This window comes from Martes martes (genome assembly GCF_963455335.1).
Source record: "Martes martes genome assembly, chromosome: 3".
NCBI classification, from domain to species: Eukaryota; Metazoa; Chordata; class Mammalia; order Carnivora; family Mustelidae; genus Martes; species Martes martes.
In genome coordinates, this window is record NC_137890.1 from 119,065,084 (window position 1) to 119,089,766 (window position 24,683).

The 24,683-nt window shown below is 40.3% G+C and overlaps 1 protein-coding gene across 1 annotated transcript in view; it reads left to right on the top strand.

Moving 5' to 3' along the window:
* The first annotated feature begins 14,902 nt into the window (after window positions 1-14,902).
* FRZB (frizzled related protein) overlaps window positions 14,903-24,683 on the top strand; it is a 32,829-nt gene continuing 23,048 nt past the window's right edge. The window contains exons 1-2 of the mRNA XM_080799115.1: window positions 14,903-15,605; window positions 23,170-23,217. Of these exons, the coding sequence (XP_080655241.1) occupies window positions 15,128-15,605; window positions 23,170-23,217 (526 nt within the window). The 5' untranslated portion in view covers window positions 14,903-15,127. The remainder of the gene's footprint in view (window positions 15,606-23,169; window positions 23,218-24,683) is intronic.

The window sequence follows — 24,683 nt, forward strand, 5'->3', positions numbered from 1 at the left end:
AATTGACTCTGAAGTCTAGTCTCCCCTCCCTCCTTCTGCAAACTTGTTCTGAACCCTGGAGGTTTTCTCTGCATATCACAATGATCTGGGTTTTTTTCCTCCTTCCTTTTTCTTCCCTAAATTATCATTATCAATAAAGTAATTAGTATATACTTCTTTTTTTTTAATTTATTTTTTTAAATTTTTTTATTTCTTTTCAGCGTAACAGTATTCATTGTTTTTGCACCACACCCAGTGCTCCATGCAATCCGTGCCCTCCCCAATACCCACCACCCGGTTCCCCCAACCTCCCACCCCCCGCCCCTTCAAAACCCTCATAGTATATACTTCTGATCTGATAGAGTGATTTAAGTTACATAAATTTGATTGAATTTTCTTATCATTAAAATAGGATTAAAAAGCCCCAATACTACAAACAGCTAGATAATTCAAATTTCAATTATATTCAATCTGACTTTTTCTTCTTCATTAGTCAAATTTGTTTGTTAATATATAGAGTCAATCATAGGGATGGGTAAATTGTTTCTTTTTTTTTTAATTTTTAATTTTAAATTAACATATAATGTATTATTATTCCCAGGGGTACAGATCTGTGAATCGCCAGGTTTATACACTTCACAGCACTCACCATGTTTCTTTTTTTTTTTTTAAGATTTTATTTATTTATTTGACAGACAGAGATCACAAGTAGGCAGAGAGGTAGGCAGAGAGAGAGGAAGGGAAGCAGGGTCCCCGATGAGCAGAGAGCCTGATGCGGGGCTCAATCCCAGGACCCTGGGATCATGACCTGAGCCGAAGGCAGAGGCTTTAACCCACTGAGCCACCCAGGTGCCCCACCATGTTTCTATTTTCTAAGTGCTTAAAATGTAGCTATCTGAAAATAGAATCAAGTATACAGATTTAGGTATATACGTGTATGTATAATGAGAGAAAGAGAAAGAGGAAGGGAGTGGAAGAGAAAAGAAGGGAGAGAAGGAGACGGGGGAGATGGGGGCAGAGAGGGAGAGAAAGAGAAAGACTGAACCGTTGGTTTGGTGAGGGAATGGGGTTCACAAGGTGAAGAAGTTATGCATCCTATAGAATATTTGCAAATGTAAATAATTTCTAGGCCATGTCTGCTCTTAAGTACAGAGATACATTTTAAAGTTGTTTTTTAAATAAAGATTTTATTTGTTTATTTGAGAAAGAAAGACAGAGAGAGGGAGCACAAGCAGGGGGAGTGGCAGGTAGAGGTAGAGAGAGAAGTAGACTCCCTCCTGAGCAGGGAGCCTGATGCAGGGCTCTATTCCAGGACCCTGATATCATGATCTGAGTCAAAGGCAGACACTTAACTGACAGAGCCACCCAGGTGTCCAAATTTTGAAGTTTTTAATTTCATTTTTCTTGTCTGCCCCTCCTGTGTACTCCCCTTTATTAGTTTGAAAGTTACATTTGCAGTGGTTACCTTAGACACTCTGAAGGACAAATTTAACTTAATACAATATAATGTTAATAGTTAGACAATCAAATAATCCTTCCAAACAATAAAGGATTTTAAAGTGCTTTAGCACTAATCATCACACCTTTTGGAATTACACGCTATTGTTACCCAGTAAATAGGTACCCATGTGTGGACATTGAAAAAAAAGAAAGAAAGAAAGAAAGAAGGAAGGAAAAAATTGGGACAGATCAGTTAAGGGATGAACAGATGTAAATTTTTAATAGATAATTTATAAACTAATTAATAATGGAAATGTACAGGAATTTTTATCCCTAAGCATCCATAGTTTGTTAACTATTCCACATCATGGCAGAACATATTTATGTCCTGACTGTAGTCTTGGTGAACATACTCATTCATTATTTCTACCAATGAAAAATTACAAATAAAATAAGCAGGAGAATCTTGGTGACAGCACTTGATAAAGCTGGTAGGATACATGATAAATTACAAACAGATTACACAGCAGCTCAGTGGTTTTCATGGTTTTTGCCTCAGAAACTTCTACTATTTTATGGCTTTAGCTACAGGACAGATCAGATTCCTGAACAGTACTCATATTATAAAAAGGTACAACATAATTCCGGCCTTACAGAAACATACAATATGCTGAAAGCCCCTTCGGTCCTGGGATTTCTGGGGAGGGGGGAAGGGTTATGGAGTGCACCATCTGTTCCATTTTATATTTATGTAATACTTCATCTCCAGGGCATTTCTGTTTATAATAGGCAAAGAACAGGCAACATGAGAGAAAAGTTGGTGGTAGGGTCATGCCAAACATGAGAAAAATTAAAATGGTGAGAGTTGAAGGATTGGTAAAGAGTGTATTTATCAACTGTGACTTATTTATTCTTTATAATCCTATTTATAAAATTAAACAATAATATTAATAAGAGTAGTACTTTGGCATCAAAACATCTCTTTGGAATCATATCCTCTTTGGTGTTGTATCGCTAAGGCACCACACAGAGGTCCCATTGCCATCCATATCATGGCAGAACTGGATTCCGGCATGTAGTTGTCCCTGAGGTCGATGGGGTGAAGTTAGACTTCTGGTACATCTTGAAGGAGTCCGATAAACAAACCCCTCTTTTACCAATTCAATTTCAGAACCCCTTGGTTCTGAACTAATGGATGTTATTACTAACAAAGTTGATTGGGGAAAGTGGATTTAGGTATATGGCTAATAGGGCTTGTTAATTTTTGACTCCTGGTTTAGTAAGAATTAAGTACCCAGTCACAGAAATGCCGGACCACCCAAGGCGAAGTCCCCCTGCAGTGGCTGCACCACCCCTAGCGGTGACCACATGAGGGGCCAGACAGGGTGGAAGAGCCCCCAAGGAGAAGGGGGCAGCCTGAAGCATCTTTTGTTCAAACCCACAGGTCAGAAACACTGCTCCTTGCCCAGCTTCCTCCCATGATTTTCCATCCTGGGGAAAAAAGTGGACAACGCCTCCTCTCTGTTGAACTCTCTTCTTGTTTCTCTGCTAGTGTTAAATTCATCCCTGGCATCCTCCCATCTTGTTCTCCTGGGCTTTCCTTTGTTCTCATTTACCTGCCTGCGGTAAGGCGGGTGGGTGCATGCTGTATTGATCGTGGGCAGCCATTGGACATTTTTCTTCTGCATTTTCTTATTTCAATCATGTGTTGTAGATTAGAGATATAATATTAACATTAGTGATACCCATTTAAGATGCAAACATGGGAACACGCATTTTATATATTTTGAGATCTCTGAAATGACACAAATCTTAATTATCTATATTCAGGAAAGAAAAAATAACTTTGGTTAAAAACATGGACTGTGTGAATGTTTAAGGAACATTACATTTGTTAAAACTATAGAATAAGTTTATTTATATACAGAATCTAAACATTTGTCTCCCTAGAGGTAACAATAGCTAGATAGAAGCCATTGATTGGCTATCTATTGGGGTAATTTTTTCTTTTCTAAATGTGATTGAATTCTGTTTTATGTAAAGTAGTTTGTTGATTGCCTTTGGTTCCTTTGTTGTAATCTTACCAGGAATTAAGTGCTATGGTTTTCATAGTTTTCTGTTTGGTTCTTCTTAAATTTTTTAGGGAAAATCTTAGCCTGTTGTGGACCACATTCCTCACAGAAAAACAAGTTCTAAAACAAAATGCATTGCAGGTGTAAAGCACTGCAAATTTCCCCACCTAATCTTTCACTATAAATGATATTCGTAACACCAGCATCACACACTGAGTTATAGATGCGGTGCTGGGTCACAGAGAGTTCCTTGTGGCTTGCACAGACCTGGCAATTAGGGTCTTACAGATACTTCTGTGAACATTTTTTCTATCTAGATGAGAAAATGCAATTTCCTGGGGTGGGGGTGGGGAACACCCCAAACATGTCCATGGATAATGTGGGAAAAGAAACAAAAATAAAAATAATATATGGACCTATAATTTGGTGAAATGAAACACTAAATGTCACCTGTAGAACATATAATTCTTTCACGTGTACTCTGGTAGGATATTATTACATGCAAGGTGACTAAATAAATATAAACACCAACATGACAGTATGCCAGAGAAATGTAAGCTGTTTTACAAAAGCTATTTATATGAAATATCAAAAATGCCTACTTAATCATTTTCTACCTGCTAGTTCTTTCTAAACCTCACCTCCCACACCCTCTGTCTTCCACATTAAGCAGGGGTCCTGTCTGAAGATAAGAGGAAAATTTGTGGCTTGGTTTGTAGGTAGAGTCATCCACACTCTTGGAAGAGAAAGATAGTCTCTCAATAGTAACTTCATTTTTAAGGGAACCATTTCAGGACTTTACCAACCTCTACCTGGAACATTCTTTAGATCTATTATAACTCTTTCTTGCCATAACATACTGTTGTAACTTAGTGTTTCCTTAGTCAAGATATAGGGATGATATAGGGATGATCATTTACCATTCTTTCTATTTTGTAGAGAAAAATTTTATTAGAGTGCAAATTTTATGATGGCCCTGACTTTGCTTTGTTAATTGTGCTATTTATTCCACCTAAAACTATCTGGAACTTAAAAGGCCAGCAACAAGTGTATAGGAAATGAATGGATGAATTTTCTTCTTCAGAACAACAATATTCTTTTAAACTTTTTCCAGAGATTATATTCCATCCTCGCCCCCCAAAGAAGATGCTTCATGTTTCTTCTGTATCTTTTCCAGTTTGATGCTATTGGACATAGATTTCTAGATCTTTTTTTTTTTTTTAAGATTTTATTTATTTATTTGACAGACACAGCACAAGTAGGCAGAGAGGCAGGCAGGGAGAGGAAGGGAAGCAGGCTCCCTGCTGAGCAGAGAGCCTGATGCAGGGCTCCATCCCAGGACCCTGGGATCATGACCTGAGCCAAAGGCAGAGGCTTTAACCCACTGAGCCACCCAGGCGCCCCAGATTTCTAGATCTTGATAGCTATATTGTCATTGTGTTAATCACCATCTTCATCATCATAATAAAAAACATGAAAACATTTATATTGTTTATAAAACAATGTAAGTAGATGTCAATGGACATTCATTCCTCTTGAAGGCAAGTAAACTGTTTTCACTTAAAGCAGATTATATTACACTTACAAATTAAAATCTCTTTAGTTTCAAAATTGGTGAGAAAGAAAATCTAAGATGTACTATGTCTTACTCTTGCAAAATATTTAAAGTATTTAAAATGTTTTCATGTGGCAGTTACCAGTGAAAACTCAAATCTGAACTTCCATCAAGATAGGAGGTGGATTTATAGAAATTCTGTGGTCAGAAAGTATCTGGATGGCCTTAACTGGTCTTCACGTTTGTTGTTGTTTTTATAACTTTGCCAGGTTTTTATTTTGGGCAGGCCAAGAGAAAGGAGGGCTGATTTTTTTGGTCCGCATTTCCCTTTTCACCTCAGATTGAATAAGTGAGTGATGTTAAATCCATATTACATCTTTCTCAAATTCTCGCTGGGAAAATTTTCCATGTACCAAGCTGCCTTTCAAATGACATGTAACTAGGGGAAAAGGATGGTTTCTCAGAAGACCTATGTGCAAAGTCCTATCAAATCTTTTTTTTTTTTTTTTAAAGATTTTATTTATTTATTTATTTGACACAGAGAGAGAGATCACCAGTAGGCAGAGAGGCAGGCAGAGAGAGAAAGGGAAGCAGGCTCTCCGTTGAGCAGAGAGACCCAGTGCGGGGCTCAATCCCAGGACCCTGGAATCATGACCTGAGCTGAAAGCAGAGGCTTAACCCACTGAGCCACCCAGGTGCCCCAAGTCCTATCAAATCTTAAACCTCATCAGGTCAAGCAAGGAATTGGAGAGACTCTTACTTCTCTGTTCCTTTAGTAATGTACACAATCAGACTGACAGCCAATGTTGAGTATCAAAAGAAGTATTACTTATAATGAGTTATAATTATTAAATATATTCTAGATAGGTTTAGAATCTATTTCTTATAAAGGATATAAGTAAAAACAAATTTTTATCTAGATAGAAGAGATAGGAAGTATAATTCTCCCCTAGAATTTTCCTGGAGACTGTCATGTATCATGATGTTATAAGTAATGGCTTTAACCAGATGCTTTTCCTTTGGGTTCAAAAAATTATTTGCTACTGTGTTCAGTTAATAATATTGTATTAATAACATATCAGTCATACATTCAGGGTAGTATTTGAAAGTTATAATCTTCTTGTCTTGCCTTATTATTTCTGAGAGATTGCTCAAAGAAGATAGGCTTTATAGGACAAATTTCCCAAGACAAAACTAATGTTGATGTTAAGGTCTTTGCTACTTATCATCAGAATGAATCAGGATATCAGGACAATGAGTAGAATAGAATTGAGAATCCAGAAACACCCGTTACATTTATGCTCATTGATTTTTGATGAAGATGTCAAAATAATGAAATAGGAAAGGAATAATCTTTTCAACAAACAGTGCTGAGACAACTAGATAGACACATGCAAAAGAATGGAGTTGGACCCCTTCCTCACACCATGCACCAAAACTAGCTAAAAATGGATCATAGCCCAAAATCAAGAGCTGAAACGGTAACATTTTTAGAAGAAAGCAAAAGAATAAATCTTTGTGATCTGGGTTACTCAAAGCCTTCTTAGATATAACACTAAAATGCACAAGAGACAAAAGAAAAAAATAAATAGAACTTCATCGAATTAAAAACTTTTTTCTTCAAAGAACACTATTAAGCAAATGAAAAGACAAACCATAGAATGAGAAAAGATATTTATAAATGATATATCTGATAAGTGACTTGTCTCTAGACTATAAAGAATGCCTACAACTCAAAACAAAATAAAACAAGAACAAATCATCAATGATAAACAATCTAATTAAAAAATGCAAAGGGTCTGAATTGAGATTCTCCTGAACATGATATATAAGTAGCAAATAGGCACTTGAAAAGATTCTCAATATAACTAGCCGTTAAGAAAATACACATCCAAACCACAATGAGATGTCATTTCACACTCATTAGGATGGCTATAACAAAAAAGACAGACACAGTAAGTGTTTACGAGGATGTGGAGAAATGGGAACCCTTATGCATTGCTGGTAGGAATGCAAAATGGTGTAGTTACTTGGAAAAGAGTTTGGCAGTCCCTCCAAAGGTTAACCATGAAGTTACTATGTGATTCAGCAAGTTCACTCCTGAGTTCTATCCAATAGAAACAAAAACCTATGTCCAGACACAAAAAATGTGTGCACAAATGTTATAGCAGTGCTATTCATTATAGCCCCAAACTGGGAAAAAACAGGTGCCCATTGGCTGATGGGTATTCAGTTTTTCCCACTTTTTGGCTACAACATAGGTGAACCTAAAAACATTTTAGGAGGTGAAAGAAGCCAGTCACAAAGAACCCATATTGTATGATTCCATTTATATGAAAATGCATATATATGTTTCAAATAGGCAAATGTGTAGAGACAGGATATAGATTAGTTGTCATCTAGGGCTGAAAGGATTAAGGGGGAGATGAGAAGTGACTACTAATGAGTTTGGGTTTCCTTTTTGGGGTGACAAATATGTTCTAAATTTGATAGTGATGATTGTTACATAACTCTGCGAATAAGCTAAGAACCACTGGACTGTATGCTTTAAAAGAATGAATTTTATAAATTTTATGCAAATTATATCTCAATACAACTGTTATTAAAAAAAGATATCTGAGGAATAGCATGCAATTTAGTAGGTAGAGTGCTTATGTTATATTATACAATCCCAAACCTCTCCCTGTGGACATTGTGCCTAGGGGAGGAGTAACTTCTCATGCAGAGGACTGTCTGCATCAGAATCCTGATATGACCTCTTATTAAGTCATGGGATCTTGGGGAAACAATTTATTCTGTGGCACAGCCTCCTTGTTCATAAAATGGGAATAATAATGCTACTATGGTATAAAGTTGTTGTGATGCTTCAATGAGTTAGATGCTTTAATAGTGCCGGGCACATAGTAAATCAGTTAGTGCTGTGTAAGTGTATTTGTTATTATGATAGAGTCTACAAAATTCAAGACTTGATCCTCTGGTGCTGAGTGAATTCCAGCTCTTCCTGTTTCTACCTTAGGGAATAAATATATTAAAAAAGGAGCCCAACTTTGAGTAAGGAAAGCAGATTTCCCGGGACAAATTTTGGACAGATAACAAAACAAGGTAGAGGGGAAGAATAAAATAACACCCGCATTTGCCTCCTCATGATCCAATTCTTTATGACGGAAAAATGGAGAGAATGATTGAAAGAGCATCAGCCAAAGGTAGGATTATTAGCTAGTGATGGGAAGACTAAAGTAACTGAGGGCCACCTTGAGGGCCAAGGACATCAATTAGAAAGGATCAGGGGGAAAAATTGAATAGGATGATTAATATTCTTGGGGTAGCAAGAAGGTCAGCAGGCCAGGATTCCCACGTGGGGTAAATTAGTTGATTAGTGATATAAAGGTAATAAACCTAGTCCCAGGAAAGGTACTGTTAACACTAGGAGGATCCATGTTTAGATTTAGGGCTTAACATTGGCTAACTTATTTTGAAATACCTCATTTCAACCCTAGAAATTTGTCAGTAGCCATTTCTGATATTCTGATGAACATTTACTCTTCAAGACTGAGGAAACAGTTTTAGACTTAAAAAAAAAAATTCATGGCTTTAGTAACCGATATCTTTGCCAAGTTGGCAGATTGATGTTCTCATTATTTATGTATCCATGGAAGAGAACAATTCATCTTCCAGGTTTAACATGAGTTATATGCCTCACATTTAACAATTCACAAATGACTGAGGGCTAGCTGGGTTATTGCTTCTTATTGATTGTTTTGCAGGATTTCCAATATAGTGAGAATTATTTTAAGGCTTTTCTGACTTGGCCTTGATGGTCACAGTCAGTTGCTCACTTGTTCAGCCGTAAGCCAAAAGCCCATGTTGGAACAACCTGTGTGCCGCTTGACTTCCCTTCACCATCAGAGGGGAGCTAGGGAGAAAATTAAAGACTTTTAAAGATATAAGATGTAAGATGTTGTCAAACACACAAGTCTGTTCTAGAGTAAGATGGCAAAAGAGTATTCTAGACATCATCTATAATTAAATATTGTCAAAAGGAGATTAGAAAGAAATTCAGGATCACTTGAGTTTCAACTGATGTTAGAGGGAGCAGTACAGTCTGGGGTCCACTCAGATGTGTCCCATATCTTTCCTTCTCAACCCCCAAATCCATTTGGGCTGTTTGGAAGGTTTTGGATGATTTTAAGGGATTGCGAAAACTGAATACAGAAGGATGGTGTAAATAGAAAGATCATTGAATTGAGCACCATTAACTGCCATTAACTGACTCCGTGATTTTGCATAAGCGATTTTTATCTCTGAGTTTTTTCCAAAATAAGGCAGGGGAGGCTGGGCGGTTAGAGGGGGAGGAGCAGATGGGTGGGCTAGATCGCTGAGGTTCATTCCATTACGAAGATACTATGGTGACTCCTGGAACTTCTTTGAAGCTCCATCTATTGTTCTTTTGTTGCAGTGGGGGTGGAGTGGTGGTATTTTCCTTTAGGAAAGTACATGAGGGTGAGAGAGCCCGCTGATTTTATTGTCAAGTCTCGCTGAGACTCTGGGGTTGGCCTTTGAGTAACTAGTAGGGAAATCTAGTCCTCTCTTCCTCCCCAGCCCCCCTTCAGAGTGTCATTTAGCTGTCAGACTGCTTTACTGAAATTTTGTTTCTAAATTCCTCCTGAGAAAAGATCACCAGGAGATAAAATAATGAAAGCTTTATAGTATGCAAAGTTTACTAAGGGCGAATCAAGACTTCATATCTCATTCAAAAGGGTGATTCTCAAAGTGTTGTCCCTGGACAGCAATACCATATCGCCTGGGAACATATGAGAAATGCAGATTCTCAGGCCCCACCCCAGACCTACTGGACCAGAAACTGGGTGGGGCCTAGCAATCCGAGTTTTCCCAAGTCCTGCAGGCGATTTTGCTGCACAATCCCTGCCCTGATGCTGATGTAGCTCACCGGCAGGAAGCTTTTATTGGATTGTTTGGAGACCAGAAAGGTAATTTCTTCCTAAAGTGGAACTTGAGGAATTACAAGGTCCACAGAACAGTTTGAATGAGGCCATGAAACAAGGTCTCTGCATTTGAAGAGCAAGCCTTCATACTGTTCCTGGGAAGGCAAAGCCAGTGTCTGACAGTGAGGACAGGGTTCAGACTGAAACCTAGGTCTACAGAGAGCCACGGTCCGACCTATTCCCAGATCCTCTCTGCCTAGGGAGAAATGCGCGCCTGGGTGGCTCAGTTGGTTAAGCGACTGCCTTCGGCTCAGGTCATGATCCTGGAATCCCAGGATTGAGTCCCACATCAGGCTCCCTGCTCAGCAGGGATTCAGCTTCTCCCTCTGACCCTCCCCCTTCTCATGCTCTCTTTCTCTCTCAATCTCTTTCTCAAATAAAAAATTTAAAAAAAAGAAAAAAAGAAGTGTGATTGTTGGAGTTGGGAAAGGAGCATGGATTCAAGTCCCACCTCCGAAGGGTTCTATTCTAGTTGTGAGAACTTTGGGAAATTCCTCCATTCCTCTGAGACTCAGTGTCTTTGTCTTTGGAATTAATATCTCCTACAAAGCATGGAATGGCTTATGTGGCTCACAGATAGTAGGTACTCAATAAACACTAGTTCCTTTGCTCCCTGGCTGCATAGGGCTGATTCCCAGTCGGTACAGAATGGGACTAGACTCATTCAGACTGATCAATGACCATGCTGTATTAGTTAATTAGTTCACATACCAGCGCTGCTTGTAGGAATGTAAGCACACTTTAAGGGACAAATGTGGATCCTCTTACAAATGCAACCCTGGGGTAAGTTTAAAGTGTATTTAGACAGATGAAAAAGAAATGCTGACACTTAAATTATTGACAAGAATTACAAATGACAAATTTGTAAGAATTACAAATTCTTTTTTTTTTAATTGGTCAAATTTGAATTTTGGAAAGATGGCTATTTCACAGTGAAAACCTCTAGGAAGATCTTTTCTTTTTTTTTCTTCTGCTTGGTATTTTTTATTTTATTTTATTTTAAAGATTATTTATTTGAGGAAGAGAGAGAGACAAGAGACAGACAGCAAGAGAGAGCATGAATGGGGAAGAGAGGGAGAATCAGGCACCCCACAGAGCAGGGAGTACCATATAGGGCTCAATTCCAGGACCCTGGGATCATGACCTGAGCCAAGGCCGACGCTTAAGCAATTGAGCCACCCAGGTCCCCCCGGTATTTTATTTTTATTTTTTTTTAAATTTTAATTCAAGTGTAGTTAACAGACAATATTATATCAGGTTCAAGGGTACGATGGAGTGATCCAACAATTCTATATAGAAGATCTTTTCTTGAAATCACTTGTCAGGAAATTAGATGAAATGCCCATGACCCCAGTGCTATGATGCATTCTGAGAAGACTGATTGGCCATGTGTAGGTCTGGGGGCACTTCCTAAGCAGCTGAGAGCCCAGAACTGACTCACAGCCCCCAGTAGGTGCTGGGGGGCGGGTGCTATGCTGCAGTTCTCAGAGAGTCAGGGGCCGCATGGTTACTCCCAGTGCTGGCACCCACAAAGGGCACTGGATGTGCTTTGGGGAGCCTTTTAGGGAGCCTTTTAGGGTCTTGGAATCTGGTCTTCATTAATGTTTTTCAGTAGGGTCTTAGAACATTAGTAAATTTGCATTTGTCACCTTGACAACTTTCTCCAATACAAAATCTACTGCAAAAATCTTTGATTTTATCCTTAGTTCTAAAAAAGTGAGTTTTAAAAAATCTCTGTTGCTGTGCCAATCAAAACATCATTTAAAAGCTTCAATTCTCCAGCCACTTATGTGTTGCCTGCAAAGTTTTTACATATCTTCAGCAGATCCGGAGAGATGTCTGAAGTAGTCAGCTGACTTCATGCAGCCTAGGTGCTCTGTTACAGAAGGATTCTGTCTGTTCAACACTGGTTAAATAAAACCGTGCAAAATAACATCAGAGAAACAAATTACTTATGACCCATATCCTCTGAGGAACCAGGTTTCAACCTTCCCTTCATTTTCTCTGAATGTGGGGCTGTTGGAAGGCACTCATTCTTATGGATATGGCTCACCCACTAATGGACACTATCCTATCTAATTGGTGTTTCCTACATGATCATATAGCTTATTTTTCAAACTTCGCTATCACTATTTGTTCAAATTGTATGTTATTTCTTTTTAAGATGTTTATTATTTTTTTACTTTTTAGACATTTATATTTTAATATTTAAAATATTGCAGGCTAAATTATATCTGTTCACATTTCTCAAATGCCCTTTTCAAAAGAAAAAGATTCATCAAAAGATGAATGCTCTTCTTGAAAAAAAAAATACATGTCATTTAGGAAGGCAGAGCACACCCAGATGAAATAATAAAAGGAAAAATTTTAAAGCAGTAAATTGACAGGTGTTAAAGAATAATTCACAAAAATGAACAAAGTTCAAGAGGAACTAACTAGAAAAAAGAACAGAACCAGGCAGTATACTCAAAAAGACTTCTGGGAGGCAGTGAAATTTATTTTGGGTTTTGGTAAAGACACATTTGGATTAGAGAAACCTTGTGAGGGGACATGTTAGACAAAGTGGTAATTAACGTCTGTGAAGGGGAAGGAAAGCAGCTTTTATTTCTGATAGTTGTGGAACCATAAAAACAATTAGCTTGTTTCTTCTATTGTAAGACTTAGGCTGAACAGTGGAACATATATAGCAAACAATCTATTACGTTTACTCTTCACTTCTTCCTTCTTATTTATTGAAAACCCCAGCTACATTTTTAGATGCAGATTAGCCCGCAAATTCTCTAATACTGACTGTTTTCAATTTTGTTTCCCCAAAAGGTACTTGTTATACCATTTTTCATCTAATTCATTTCTGTATTTTTGGCTTTGTTCTTAAAAGAACAAAAATAAATAAATGAAATAATAAAATGAATAAAATAAATAAAAATAAATAAATAAAATAATAAATAAATATAAAAAAATTTAATGCCATGTAAGCATGGCATTAAATAATTGTAGCCCAGACAAAGTTTGTATCCTAACTAAATGACTCCCTATCTATCACCTGTTGTGGTTTTTTCCCCTGCTCCTAAGTGGAACAAACTTTCTTCTGCAAAAATTTACTTTAGTCACTAACTGCTGTTTCTGGTCATTTCAGAGATAAAATTCCATAAACCCAAGTGAGCACTGCCGTTTTGTAAGTGCTGTCAGGTCAATGCTGGGGAATGGAAACCAGCATCTCCCCGTGTGCTCTGAAGTGGGGGCATCTTTTCTGCTTCTTACTGACTGTGAGAAATGGCTGGATGAAAGCAGCAAAATATTTCAATGATGCAGAGCAAAGGTGACTTCCTGTTTTGTTTTAGGGTTTGTTTCCTTCTCTTCTCAATGAAGGCTGTGTTTTCTGACATTCTGCAATCCTTTTGCTGGGTGAAAGGGCAGGGTGCAGGGCCCCTGTAGGTCATTCCATTTACAATACACCCCGAGAAGGGAGAGGGGGAGAGGAAGGAGGAGGGACCGCTCATTAGTGGAAGGGGCAGACCAGGAGGGGATCTGTTTTCTATTTTCTTCTCTAGATTGAGCTAATTTGGATGGGAAGGGTTTTATTGTTGTCAGCACCATCATGAATACTATTACCTGTGTGGTGTCGTTTTCCTACACAGTTCTCTCAAGTGTTAGGTGAAATCGTTGGTGATGAGAGATAAATAATTAGAGCCATTTTATTTTAATGGGTAAAATCAGAGGAAAAAGATATCCAAATACTTCAAAGCAGGTAGTTTTTCATTCTTAACCTTAAGAAACAAAACTCAAAAGTTCTAATTTTGCAGGGCAAAAAAAATTTTTTTTAAACCCGTTTCTTCTGGTGGCCTACTTGTAATTATGTGCAGCATTTCTTCTCTTTCTTTCTTTCTTTCTTTTTTTTCCGAAAGGCAGTTTCCCCCCACTTTGTTATTCATAATGCAGACTCTGTAGACCTAACCTCTGGGCTCCTAAGCCTCCACCGCTGCTGGCAAGGGGCTGTGTTTTCTCTGACCTGGACATTTAAAGTGACATTGCTGCAGTCCACCCTCCTCAGGTCGGACCTTCTGCAGAGCTGGTGATCCGCAGAGGTCAAGCTGTAGTTTGCTGAAAGAGCCACCTCCAGGGAGGGAGGGAGCCTGGGCGGGCTCCCCAAGAAACAGTGGGGGCTTGGGGTACTTCTCCGTGGAGGATTGGGGTGGGCTTTCAGCGAGGGGCTGGGGGCTCTTCTTTGGAGCCAGTGTGGGGACGGGGAAGGGGTACATGTCTCAAGTCAGCGCCGTGTTGGACTGTAGCATCCTGGCTGCTTCTCGAGGCTTCCCTCCCCTCTGCCTCCAACCGGCAGACCTTCTCTCCTCCGTCCCCGCTCCCTTCCCGGGAGCCGGCGTCGGAGGGCTGGGACTGCACCGGGGGGCGGAGCTGCCTCTCCGGCCGGGAGGTGGGAAGGTGAAGAGCCGCGGGTCGGAGGCACCGACCTCGCGTCGGGGCTCCTGCGGCCGGCGGGTCCTTCCAGCAGCCGCGGCAGCCCGCGCCAAGCGCTGGATCTTTTTGCTCAGCCTACAAGACTTGAGAACTCTCAACTGCCCCCTCCTCCCGCATTAAGAGTCTTTCCCTCTGTTTTCCTCTCCATCCCCCGCCCCCCCCCCCCCCCGTAGGAGAATTTCATGCTTCTGTTAGCACCTTTTCGTAATCCAGGGGACGTGACGGTCCAGAGCTCCAAGGGCCTCCGCTGAATTCTACTTTTGTTTTTATTTCTCCCTCGCTTCCTCTTGTTTTCCTCTAATCGGATTCATCTGCGAAGTCTGGCGCTTCTGCCAGAGGGAGCAGGGAATAAATAGATGCTGCTGCCCCAGAAGGCTTAGACGTCGGGAAAGAACAGCCAGAGCTGCAGGGGCGGCGGCGGCAGGAGGTCGGCGGAGCTCGTGGGACCCCATTGGGGGAATTTGATCCAAGGAAACTGAGATCGTCGGGGGAGGAGAAGCTCCCAGACCATTGTGTCCACTTGCAGGGGGTAAGAGGGGACGGCGGAGCGGGCCTCTCGGCGTGCTCGGCACTGCTCCACCCTGCCCCGTCCTGCCGGGATCATGGTCTGTGGCAGTCCTGGAGGGATGCTGCTGCTGCGGGCCGGGCTGCTCGCCCTGGCCGCGCTTTGCCTGCTCTGGGTGCCCGGAGCTCGGGCTGCAGCCTGTGAGCCCGTCCGCATCCCCCTGTGCAAGTCCCTGCCCTGGAACATGACCAAGATGCCCAACCACCTGCACCACAGCACCCAAGCGAACGCCATTCTGGCCATCGAGCAGTTCGAAGGTCTGCTGGGCACCCACTGCAGTCCGGATCTGCTCTTCTTCCTCTGTGCCATGTACGCGCCCATCTGCACCATTGACTTCCAGCACGAGCCCATCAAGCCCTGCAAGTCCGTGTGCGAGCGGGCCCGGCAGGGCTGCGAGCCTATCCTTATCAAGTACCGTCACTCGTGGCCCGAGAGTCTGGCCTGCGAGGAGCTGCCTGTTTATGACCGTGGCGTGTGCATCTCTCCCGAGGCTATCGTCACCGCGGACGGAGCGGGTGAGTCCTGACCTGGCCCAGCCTCTCTCCTGACCTCCAGCCACCCGGCTCCTCTCTTCTCTTGAGTTTTTGTTACTTGCCTTTGGCTTTCTAACTCTGCCTGTTTTCTTGGGGTCCCTTCTCTTAATGACTCCTCTGTGGGGCACCACTTCTTTCTTCTCTCTTCCAGCTCCATGCCAGTAGGTAATCTTTCATTCCACTCTGGTCACACTTGTCAACACTGACCCTGCACTTTCCATCCTTTACGTGTCCTCGTTGCCACATCTTGGATGAGTGATGCTCCTTCCTTACTGTCTTAGTTTGTTTACAGGCACTGCACTTTCTTCCCGGATTCTCTTGCATTCTCAATTCTCCCTTTTCCATAGCTTTACTGTTTTAGCTGCTTGTCAAGATTGTGGCGAAAACAGAAAACTGAAGCACCATTTTCTTCTAATCATTAGAAATGCCTAGATAATTTAAGTAACCTTACTCTAACCCACAGATGTTAGTGGTATGTGTTTGCTCAAAGTCCAATTGGAGCAATTACCTTCACCTTAAATTTCCCTCTCCTTTCAATGAGATAAATTGTTCTTCTATTCCAGACTGAAACAGCTGTGAAACATTGCTATGCACTGCTAATTAGCTTCTGTGACTTGCTCCCAGCCACAGAGCTGGCGAAGGGAAATTGCTGGGCTCTTTTCACATTCCCACATGCCTTCAAGTCCTTTTGTAAGTGACATATGGATGAAAGGAGTTATATTTAAGGCGTGCTATCATCATTCACTCATGTAATGTTATTTTTAATCTCACTCCTTATCCCATTGTTATGCTCTGCAAATATGCCTTTAATACCTTAAATCATGCCCTTTGTTCTGTGCGTGCATCAAGCACACATCTATCTTAATCTTTCCGTACCGGAAAGCTTGATTGCAGTTCTACATTTAATAGAATCAGTCACAAGTTGTTTTCTCACTAGTGTTTGGTCTAATTATGACACTCATAACTCTGAAGACCTCAGCTACACCTAGTTCACTGTTCACTATAGTTCATTTAATTCTCACTCAATATCACTCTTACCAATTACCCCTGAACTCAAATTTCACCCTTCATATAATTTCATATTTTTTGTGGTTGGTCCTTTTTCATCCCCTCCCCAGAGGAACTCTGTTACTAGATGCGATGACTTGATTGCCTTCTCTGTTCGTTTCCTGGGCAGCAGTTTTTTCCTTCTGCCTCTCAGCTTGTCCAGCCTATGCTCGCACCCTTAGTCCATTTCTAGGTAATAGTTCTTGGTTGTCAAGAGAATTGACTTGGAAACATTGCTTTCTGTGCACCTTGACCCTCTTAATGGAAAGTGAGTGAAGAGGCAAAAAGTACAAATAGCTGCAAAACCGACACTGAACAGAAAGATTCCAGCAGCTTTTCGATCATCCTCTAGGTCTTATATAGACCTATTGTCTTCTTGATTTTAATCAAGAACTAAGAACTGGCTGTATACTATATGCAGAAAGGAATGTATTTCTTATTAATCTTTGGGCTAAGAGCGTGCTCTTGAGCCTTTTTACTCACTAACGTCACAGGCTGTGCAGAATCTGGAAGAGCCTGGTCAGTTGTTGCCCTGGTTTGCCAGACACTTAGAATCAGTTAAATGCTGGGGCTTCGCTCAGGCCAAGGACTAGGAATGAGGTGACTATGGCTCACTCTGAAATGCTTTCCTCCCCTTAAAGGAAAAGACTTGCTCTGAAACCTCTCTCAGAAATGGACCTCAAGTGAAAGAGGTTTGGCAAGGGTAACAGCTTTCAAAACCCATGGTCAGTATGGATGGGAAGCAGTTTTCTTAAGTGTCCCTGAATTACCTATCACTGGGGACCAAATGCAGAACAATTGCCTCATTGAAACACTCAAATAGGCCATGCATGGAAACAATTTGTCAGTCTGTGGGACCTGGTTTCTGAGCTGCTTTAAAATGCCATAATATCTGCTTTGTTGACAGCATCCTTGCTAGAAAAATATGGAGGGTTAGGTGGCAGTGGGAACCGTATTTTTGTGACCATCTCCCTTTACCACAAAGCTTCAGTGTGAGTCAGAGACACTGGTGGCAGGAGGGAGCCGCAGGGGAGGTGGGGATGGGGAACGGAGAGGTGGATTCTAACCCCAAGGGTCTCCTGGCTTCCGAGGCCAGCTTGCTGAAAATTGCATTCCCTATCCTGGGTCAAACTGTCAGGCACCTGGAATTACTTAGTAAGTACCATATGTGGCCAGTTTAATTTACGATGCAATATACTCTTTGGTTCAGTGGGATATGATAGTTCATGAAGCCCTTTTTTTCTCCCTTTAGGTATAAACAGAATCACTTATGTTTTATGATTAGAACCCAGCTGAATACAAAAATGAGGTCTCCCTGAATAAAAGGGGCCACGCTTCACATTCCTTTGATGCCAAGAGGATTTTGAAATCCTACCATTCACATGGGTCTGTTCCCTCCTAGCTCAGTATGATGCCACAAACAAGTTTAGGCCCATTTACAAAGCAGAGTCTATTGGAATGGAGTAGTGCTTCAAACTACTTTTTGCTTTCAAAATACTAAGGCCAACATACGTTAAAAAAAAAAGTCTCCAATCCTGACCATTACCAACAAATTCACATTACATTTGTTCCTTTTCCCACATTGTTTATTTACTGTAGAGCTGTGGCTTCACGCACAACTGCTTTATCTGAATGAAGACCTCTGGTCCAGTATTCAGTATCGTGTGGCAAGTCAGGAGTGTGGGCTGGGAGCCCAGCAGACCAGGCATTGAATCTGGACTCTGCCTCCTCTCAAGTGTTGTTATGGGGAAATTCTGTAAGCTCTGATTGAAAGTTTTCTGGGCTGTACTGTGGAGACAGCCTGCCTCTACATCCCCGGGGCATGCTGAGGATGAAATGAAGCAGCATAGTACCTGGGACATAGTCCCTAACAGACTGTGCTGCTCTTCCGCCATGATAATCGTCGTTCTATCAAAATGAGCTTTCCTTTTTTTGAAATGGGATGCTGGTCAGTGCAGATACAGCTTAGAACTTTGATCACTTCAGCTCCGGAAACCAAGCTGCACACCAGGAACCAAGTGGAAAAGCAGATTTTCCTTCTGAACACATAAGCTTAATATTGCACTTTCTGCAAATGGACTTGGACCTCAGGCTCAAGAATAAATTCCTTTGGGAGCACCAGGAAGAAAGAAGGAGTCTGAGGGATGTCTGTTAGTGACAAATAGTTTATCTTGGAAACGGAGAGATCAAGAATTTAAGAAAACTTATGGTATGATATTCACCAGCTATTTATTCAACGCCCATGGCTCGTCATGCCAAGGGCTTCATAATCAATGCTCAGTCGTTGTTGGTTTCCGTGGCAGTGGTAGCTTGTCACCCCGGCTCTTGCTCAACACGTCTCCCGGCGGTCTCTTGCCCGCCTGCCCCACGCCAGCTTTCCCATGCAGGCGCTGCCGTGGAGTCACTTCTCTGTGCTCTGAGGAACAGGCAGCCTTTTCTTTAGGCCTGGTCTACAAATATTTGAGGGGCCAAATACCAAGAAGGAAGAATTATTTAGTGTGATAGGAGGAAAATGGAATGGAAAGGAGAAATGGAAATTTTAGATTAAGGCTGGAGAGAACACATTTCTGAGGACCGGTCATTCCATAAAATATTGAAAGATTCTCTGGCTGGGGTAGGGACAAGAGTATCTCCGAGAGCTCTGGTATTTCATTATAGCTAACGGAATTAGTGGTAACAGAATCTTGCGTAGTCCCCAAATCTGATTTTAATAATTCATTTTCTATTTCATTCCTATCAAACTTCCAAATAGTTGTTGCTATAAATAGCATTATTGACTCCCTTCTGTTTGGCCTTTGTCTTTCCATGAGGCGTATAGAAAGAAGAGACCGTTTTGAATAATTAAGAACTGGGTCTGTTTCTGCAGCTTCCCAGTTTTAGAGGTAGAGGCCCTTAGTTGGAATTCCAGCTTTGCCATTAAGGTTAGGCCTTGAGCGAGTCATTGGAGATTGACCCTGGGAACAGAAGAACAAAAGAACTATTCATGTGAAGTGACTAAGAAATGGCAAAGCAGAGGGTAAGTGCTTAGCAAAAACAGGGGAGAGGACGTGTCCTCTCAGGAGAGGGGTCTTTGGCAGCAACAGAATAAGCAAACATATTTGGTCTGCTGTTCTAAGTGTGTTATGCGTATCAACTTATTGTAATTCCATGGAAGGTACTATTATTTCCATTTTGAAGAAAAGGAAGCTGAGGCATGTAAGTGACTTGTGCAAGTTCATGAAGCTTATTAAGAGGAAAGGTTCAGGGGCGCCTGGGTGGCTCAGTGTGTTAAGCCTCTGCCTTTGGCCCAGGTCATGATCTCAGGGTCCTGGGATCGAGCCCCACATCGGGGTCTCTGCTCAGCGGGGAGCCTGCTTCCCCCTCTCTCTCTGCCTGCCTCTCTGCCTACTTGTCATCTCTCTCAAATAAATAAATAAAATTAAAAAAAAAAAAAGAAAAGAGGAAAGGTTCAAGCCAGAATCCGTTCTCCACTACACTTCCCGTCTCATGAAGAAAGAGGTGATTCATAACTTAAGGAAGAATCTGTGTCCTTTGACTATCAGATTTCAGTTAAAGGATCACATTTTGTCCATTGTCTTTTGAAAGCCCACTTATGTGTAGTTTAAGAGAATAAAAGACAGCCCTGGACAGGGATTCCAAGAGATAAGAGATAAATACTTCACTGCCCTTTTGAGATAACAGTGCATTCCAGACTCTCACAGCTAACCCAGAGCCCCTCAATCTCATCATGCCACAAAGTGAACTCCTCATTTCCTTACCTCATCTGCCTATTCTTTTCTAGTATTTTTTATATGGTTATGAGGCCCCATACGCATGCTCCAGGCCTGGGAGTCAGCCTTGATTTTACCCTATTTTTTTTTTTTTTATGATTTTATTTATTTATTTGAGGGAGAGAGAACATGAGCAGGGGGAGGAGCAGAGGAAGAAGGAGAAGCAGACTCCGTGCGGAACATGGAGCCCAATACGCAGCTCGATCCCAGGACCCCAAGATCATGACCTGATCCGAAGGCAGACGCTTAACTGACTGAACCCCCCAGGCACCCTGATTCTACCTTATTCTTTACCCGTCCCTGCCCTGCATTCAGTAGATATCAAATGTTACTGGATCTACTCTGAATCCAATTTTCTCCCCTCCTTCTCTGATGTTACTCTCTTAGTTCGGATCTCAACATGTCTCACGCGTATTACGGCCACAGGAGAATAACTGGCTTGCTTACCCTCAGTACTGCCCCTCCATATTCCAACAGGATGATCTTTCTGAACTGCAGATCTGTTGCTTAAAATCCTTCATGACCTCGTCCCCTCCTACCCCTCTAGCTTCATTTCTTCCTGCTCACACTTCTATTTTAGCCACTCTGGAAGACTTGCAGGTCCCTTGGTGAGTACTGTAGTTTCTTTCCATACTTCTTACACATGTTATTTTCTATGTGGAACCAGCCTTCCCCAGCTCCTTTAGGAAACTTCTATGACTCCTACTAGAAATCCTTGGGGCGGCACCTGGGTGGCTCAGTGGGTTAAGCCTCTGCCTTTGGCTCAGGTCATGATCTCAGGGTCCTGGGATCAAGTCCTGCATCGGGTTCTCTGCTCGGCAGGGAGCCTGCTTCCTCCTCTCTTTCTCTCTCTCTGTCTGCCTCCCTGCCTACTTGTGATCTCTGTCTGTCAAATAAATAAAATATTTAAAAAAAAAAAAAACTTGGGGCATAAAACCTACTAATGCCTTTTAATGTAGAATGTAGGATTTTAATGTAGGATGATTTTGTTGGAATTCCTAAGTTGAATTTTCTGAAAACAATTTTTCTTGGATTATTTATGACCAGACAACATTTTTTTTTCTTCTTTGAATTCTAACAACTGATTTCTAAGCACTTTTAAAAACAGAAACATTTTCCTGTGAATAATAATGAAAGAAGAAAACTACTTTCCTAGGTTCAGCTGTATCAAGGGTTCCCCCCGACCCAGGAGAAGAGATTAATTTTTCATTTTTATTTAAACTCTTCAACACTTAACAGTTACTTTACATGCGGATTAATATTTCTTCATTTATAGAAAGCTCATTTTTTAAAAAAGATTTATTTGAAAGAGAGAGAGAGAGAGTGTGTGTGTGCATGAGCAGGGAAGGAACAGAGGCAGAGGGAGAGGGATTCTCAAGCAGGCTCCCTGATGAGCATGGAGCCCCAGGCAGGGCTGGATCTCGTGACCCTGAGATGATGACCTGAGCCAAAATCAAGAGTTGGCTGCTTAACGGACTGAACCACCCTGGCGCCCCGGAGAGATCATTTTTGTATAGATCAAATGTGTGTTATCATGATTATTGGACTCAGGAATAAAACCACTGGCATGTTACTTTAACACTCGGTTACATTTGTCATGAATAAAGTCTTTGAATAGAATAAAAGTCATAAAATTAATAGTATATGACTGAGTAGAACCTAATGTTTTAGAATCAAGTATTTGTTGCCTGGTTGTTTTTTTGGTGGTTACTATCTTTCCTTGTATATAGCTTTTTAAATACCAGATGAATAAAAGTTAAAAAGAGATTAAAAAAAAAAAAGGATCAAATCCCAGATGATGATTACTAAGCCTGAGAAAGTAATTCATTAATTATAATTTGAGTGCTATTGTCCTAAAATGATATTTAGCTACTCCTTTTTAATTTATTCATGATACAGCCTATAAGGAAAAAGGACAGAGGAAGAACGTTACTTTCTGTTAGGATAAATGGATACTAAACTCATTAAACGTAAAATGTTAGTACAAAATTAAAACATAAAAGTATGGAGTTGAAATATCAATAAGAGTATATAGTGGTGTGCAGCAAATTCACCATGGTGTTTTGCTGAGGCACTCTTATTCACTAGGGGCTGTATTCTTAACTAGAACACAGAACTTTTTATAAGTACTGTTTACTGTGTATCATTACCATTTTCTGGGATTAAGGTGGAGTCATTGGCCATTTCCACCCATGTCTATTAACCGCACTGGCTTGAGTGGTCCTTGCATGGTAAGCTTGCTTTCTGCTGAAGAACTGTTTAGTTTATAGGTAAAAAAGGGCATGAGAATGTGTTCTGAATGTTTTCCTGATGCACTAAGAATTTAAATATATGCTAGTCATGTGTGATATGTCTATTTATTGAAGAGATGTATTGGCTTTTTTAGTTAAGACGCAAGTGTTACGTAAATGTTTAATATGTATGTGGATTTTATTGGGTCAGAAATTTCATGAGACTCAAAAACTTATTAAATCCTGAAATTTTAGGCACAGTTGTTGAGGATTCAAGAAAGTGTATCATCTCTCAGTCACACAAAAGGATAGATCTTGTCTTTATTTGATCTATAAGTAATAGAGTGCGAAGGTCATGGCACTAATAAGAATCCACTTCCTTGAGATTACTGGGCTCTTACTCAAATTAAATTTATGACTGAATTAGATTTTTGTATGGGAAATTTTGAAATAATAATGAATAAATTATAATTCTTTCTTTATTCTATCACCTTTCAGATTTTCCTATGGATTCTAGTAATGGAAACTGTAGAGGAGCCAGCAGTGGTGAGTATATCACTATCTTCCCAGTTTTCATTTGTGCTCAAGTTAGTCTTTGTAACCTAGATACTTAACTCTTATATGGGTACATTTGTGTCCTGTGTTTTAAAAGTAAAGTTAAACATTTTTATTTTATTTTAAAATTTAGCATATAATAAAATTGGCATTTTCTCTTGGTCATTAAAAATTGTGTGGATTTTATCAGTTCTGTGGATTTTAATGCATGGATAGACTTGTGTAACCACTACCGTGATAAAGATACAGAACAGTTATATCTCCTCAAAAGAAACTTCCTCATGCTATCTCTTCATAATGGCAAGCTCCTCTCACCCTTAACCACTGGTCATCGCTGATCTATTCCCTTCTCTAGCTTTGTGTTTTTGAGATGATCTTATAAATGAATGGTAGAGTATGTAACCTTTTGAGTTTGGTTTATTTTACTTATCACAACGCCTTTGAGCTTTATCCAAGTTGTTGGTTCATGTAGCAATATTGATTTGTTTTAATTGCCAAGTATTTTATGCCTTGGGTCCATTACTATTTGTTTAGCCAACATGTCTTAAAGGATTGTTGGGCTGGTTCTAGTTTTTGTCAGACATGGGTAGACCTACTGTAAACATTTGTGTAAAGGTTTTTGTATAAACACAAGTCTTCATATCTCTAGGGCAGATATCTAGGAATAGAATTACTGGGATTATATGGTAAAGGTGTGTTTAACTTTGTAAAAAACAGCCAAATTCTTTCCAAAATGGTTGTTCAATTTTACAGTAGTGATATGTAAGAGTTCCAGTTGCTGTGCATCCTTTCTGGCCTGTAGTATTTTCAGGTTATTATTTTCTTAATCCTAGCTATTTTAATAGGTGTGGAGTGGTAGCTCACACCTATTAAAGTACTGCTGTATTCTGGATATAAAGAATGATCTTTTGGTTCCTTTGATTTTCTCCGTTGTTTCTCTTTTCAATTTTATTGATTTCCACTCAGTATTTCTTTCCTCTGCTTGTGTAGGATTTATTTTGCTGTCTTTTTTTCCCCCTTAAGGTGGAAGATTAGATTATGATTTGAGACTTTTCTTCTTTTCTAGTATAGTAATTTGATGCTATAAGTATCCATCTAAGGATGGCTTTATTTGCTTTTTACAGAGTTTGATAGGTTTTATTTTAATTTTTCTTCAGTGTAAAATATTTTATAATTTCCCTTGAGACAACCGCTTTGACTCATGAATTACTTAAGATTATGCTGTTAAATTTGCTATTTGGAGATTTTTCTGTTTACTTTAAGTTGTTATATTTTATTCTAATTCCCCTATGACTAGAGAACATACTTTGTATAGTCTTGATTCTTTTAAATTTGTTAAGGTTTATTCTATGGCCCAGGATATGATTTATCTTGGTGAATGTTTTATTTGCACTTGGGAAAAAATATATATATATATATTCTGCAGTTGTTGGGTAGAATGTTCTTTTATTTATTTA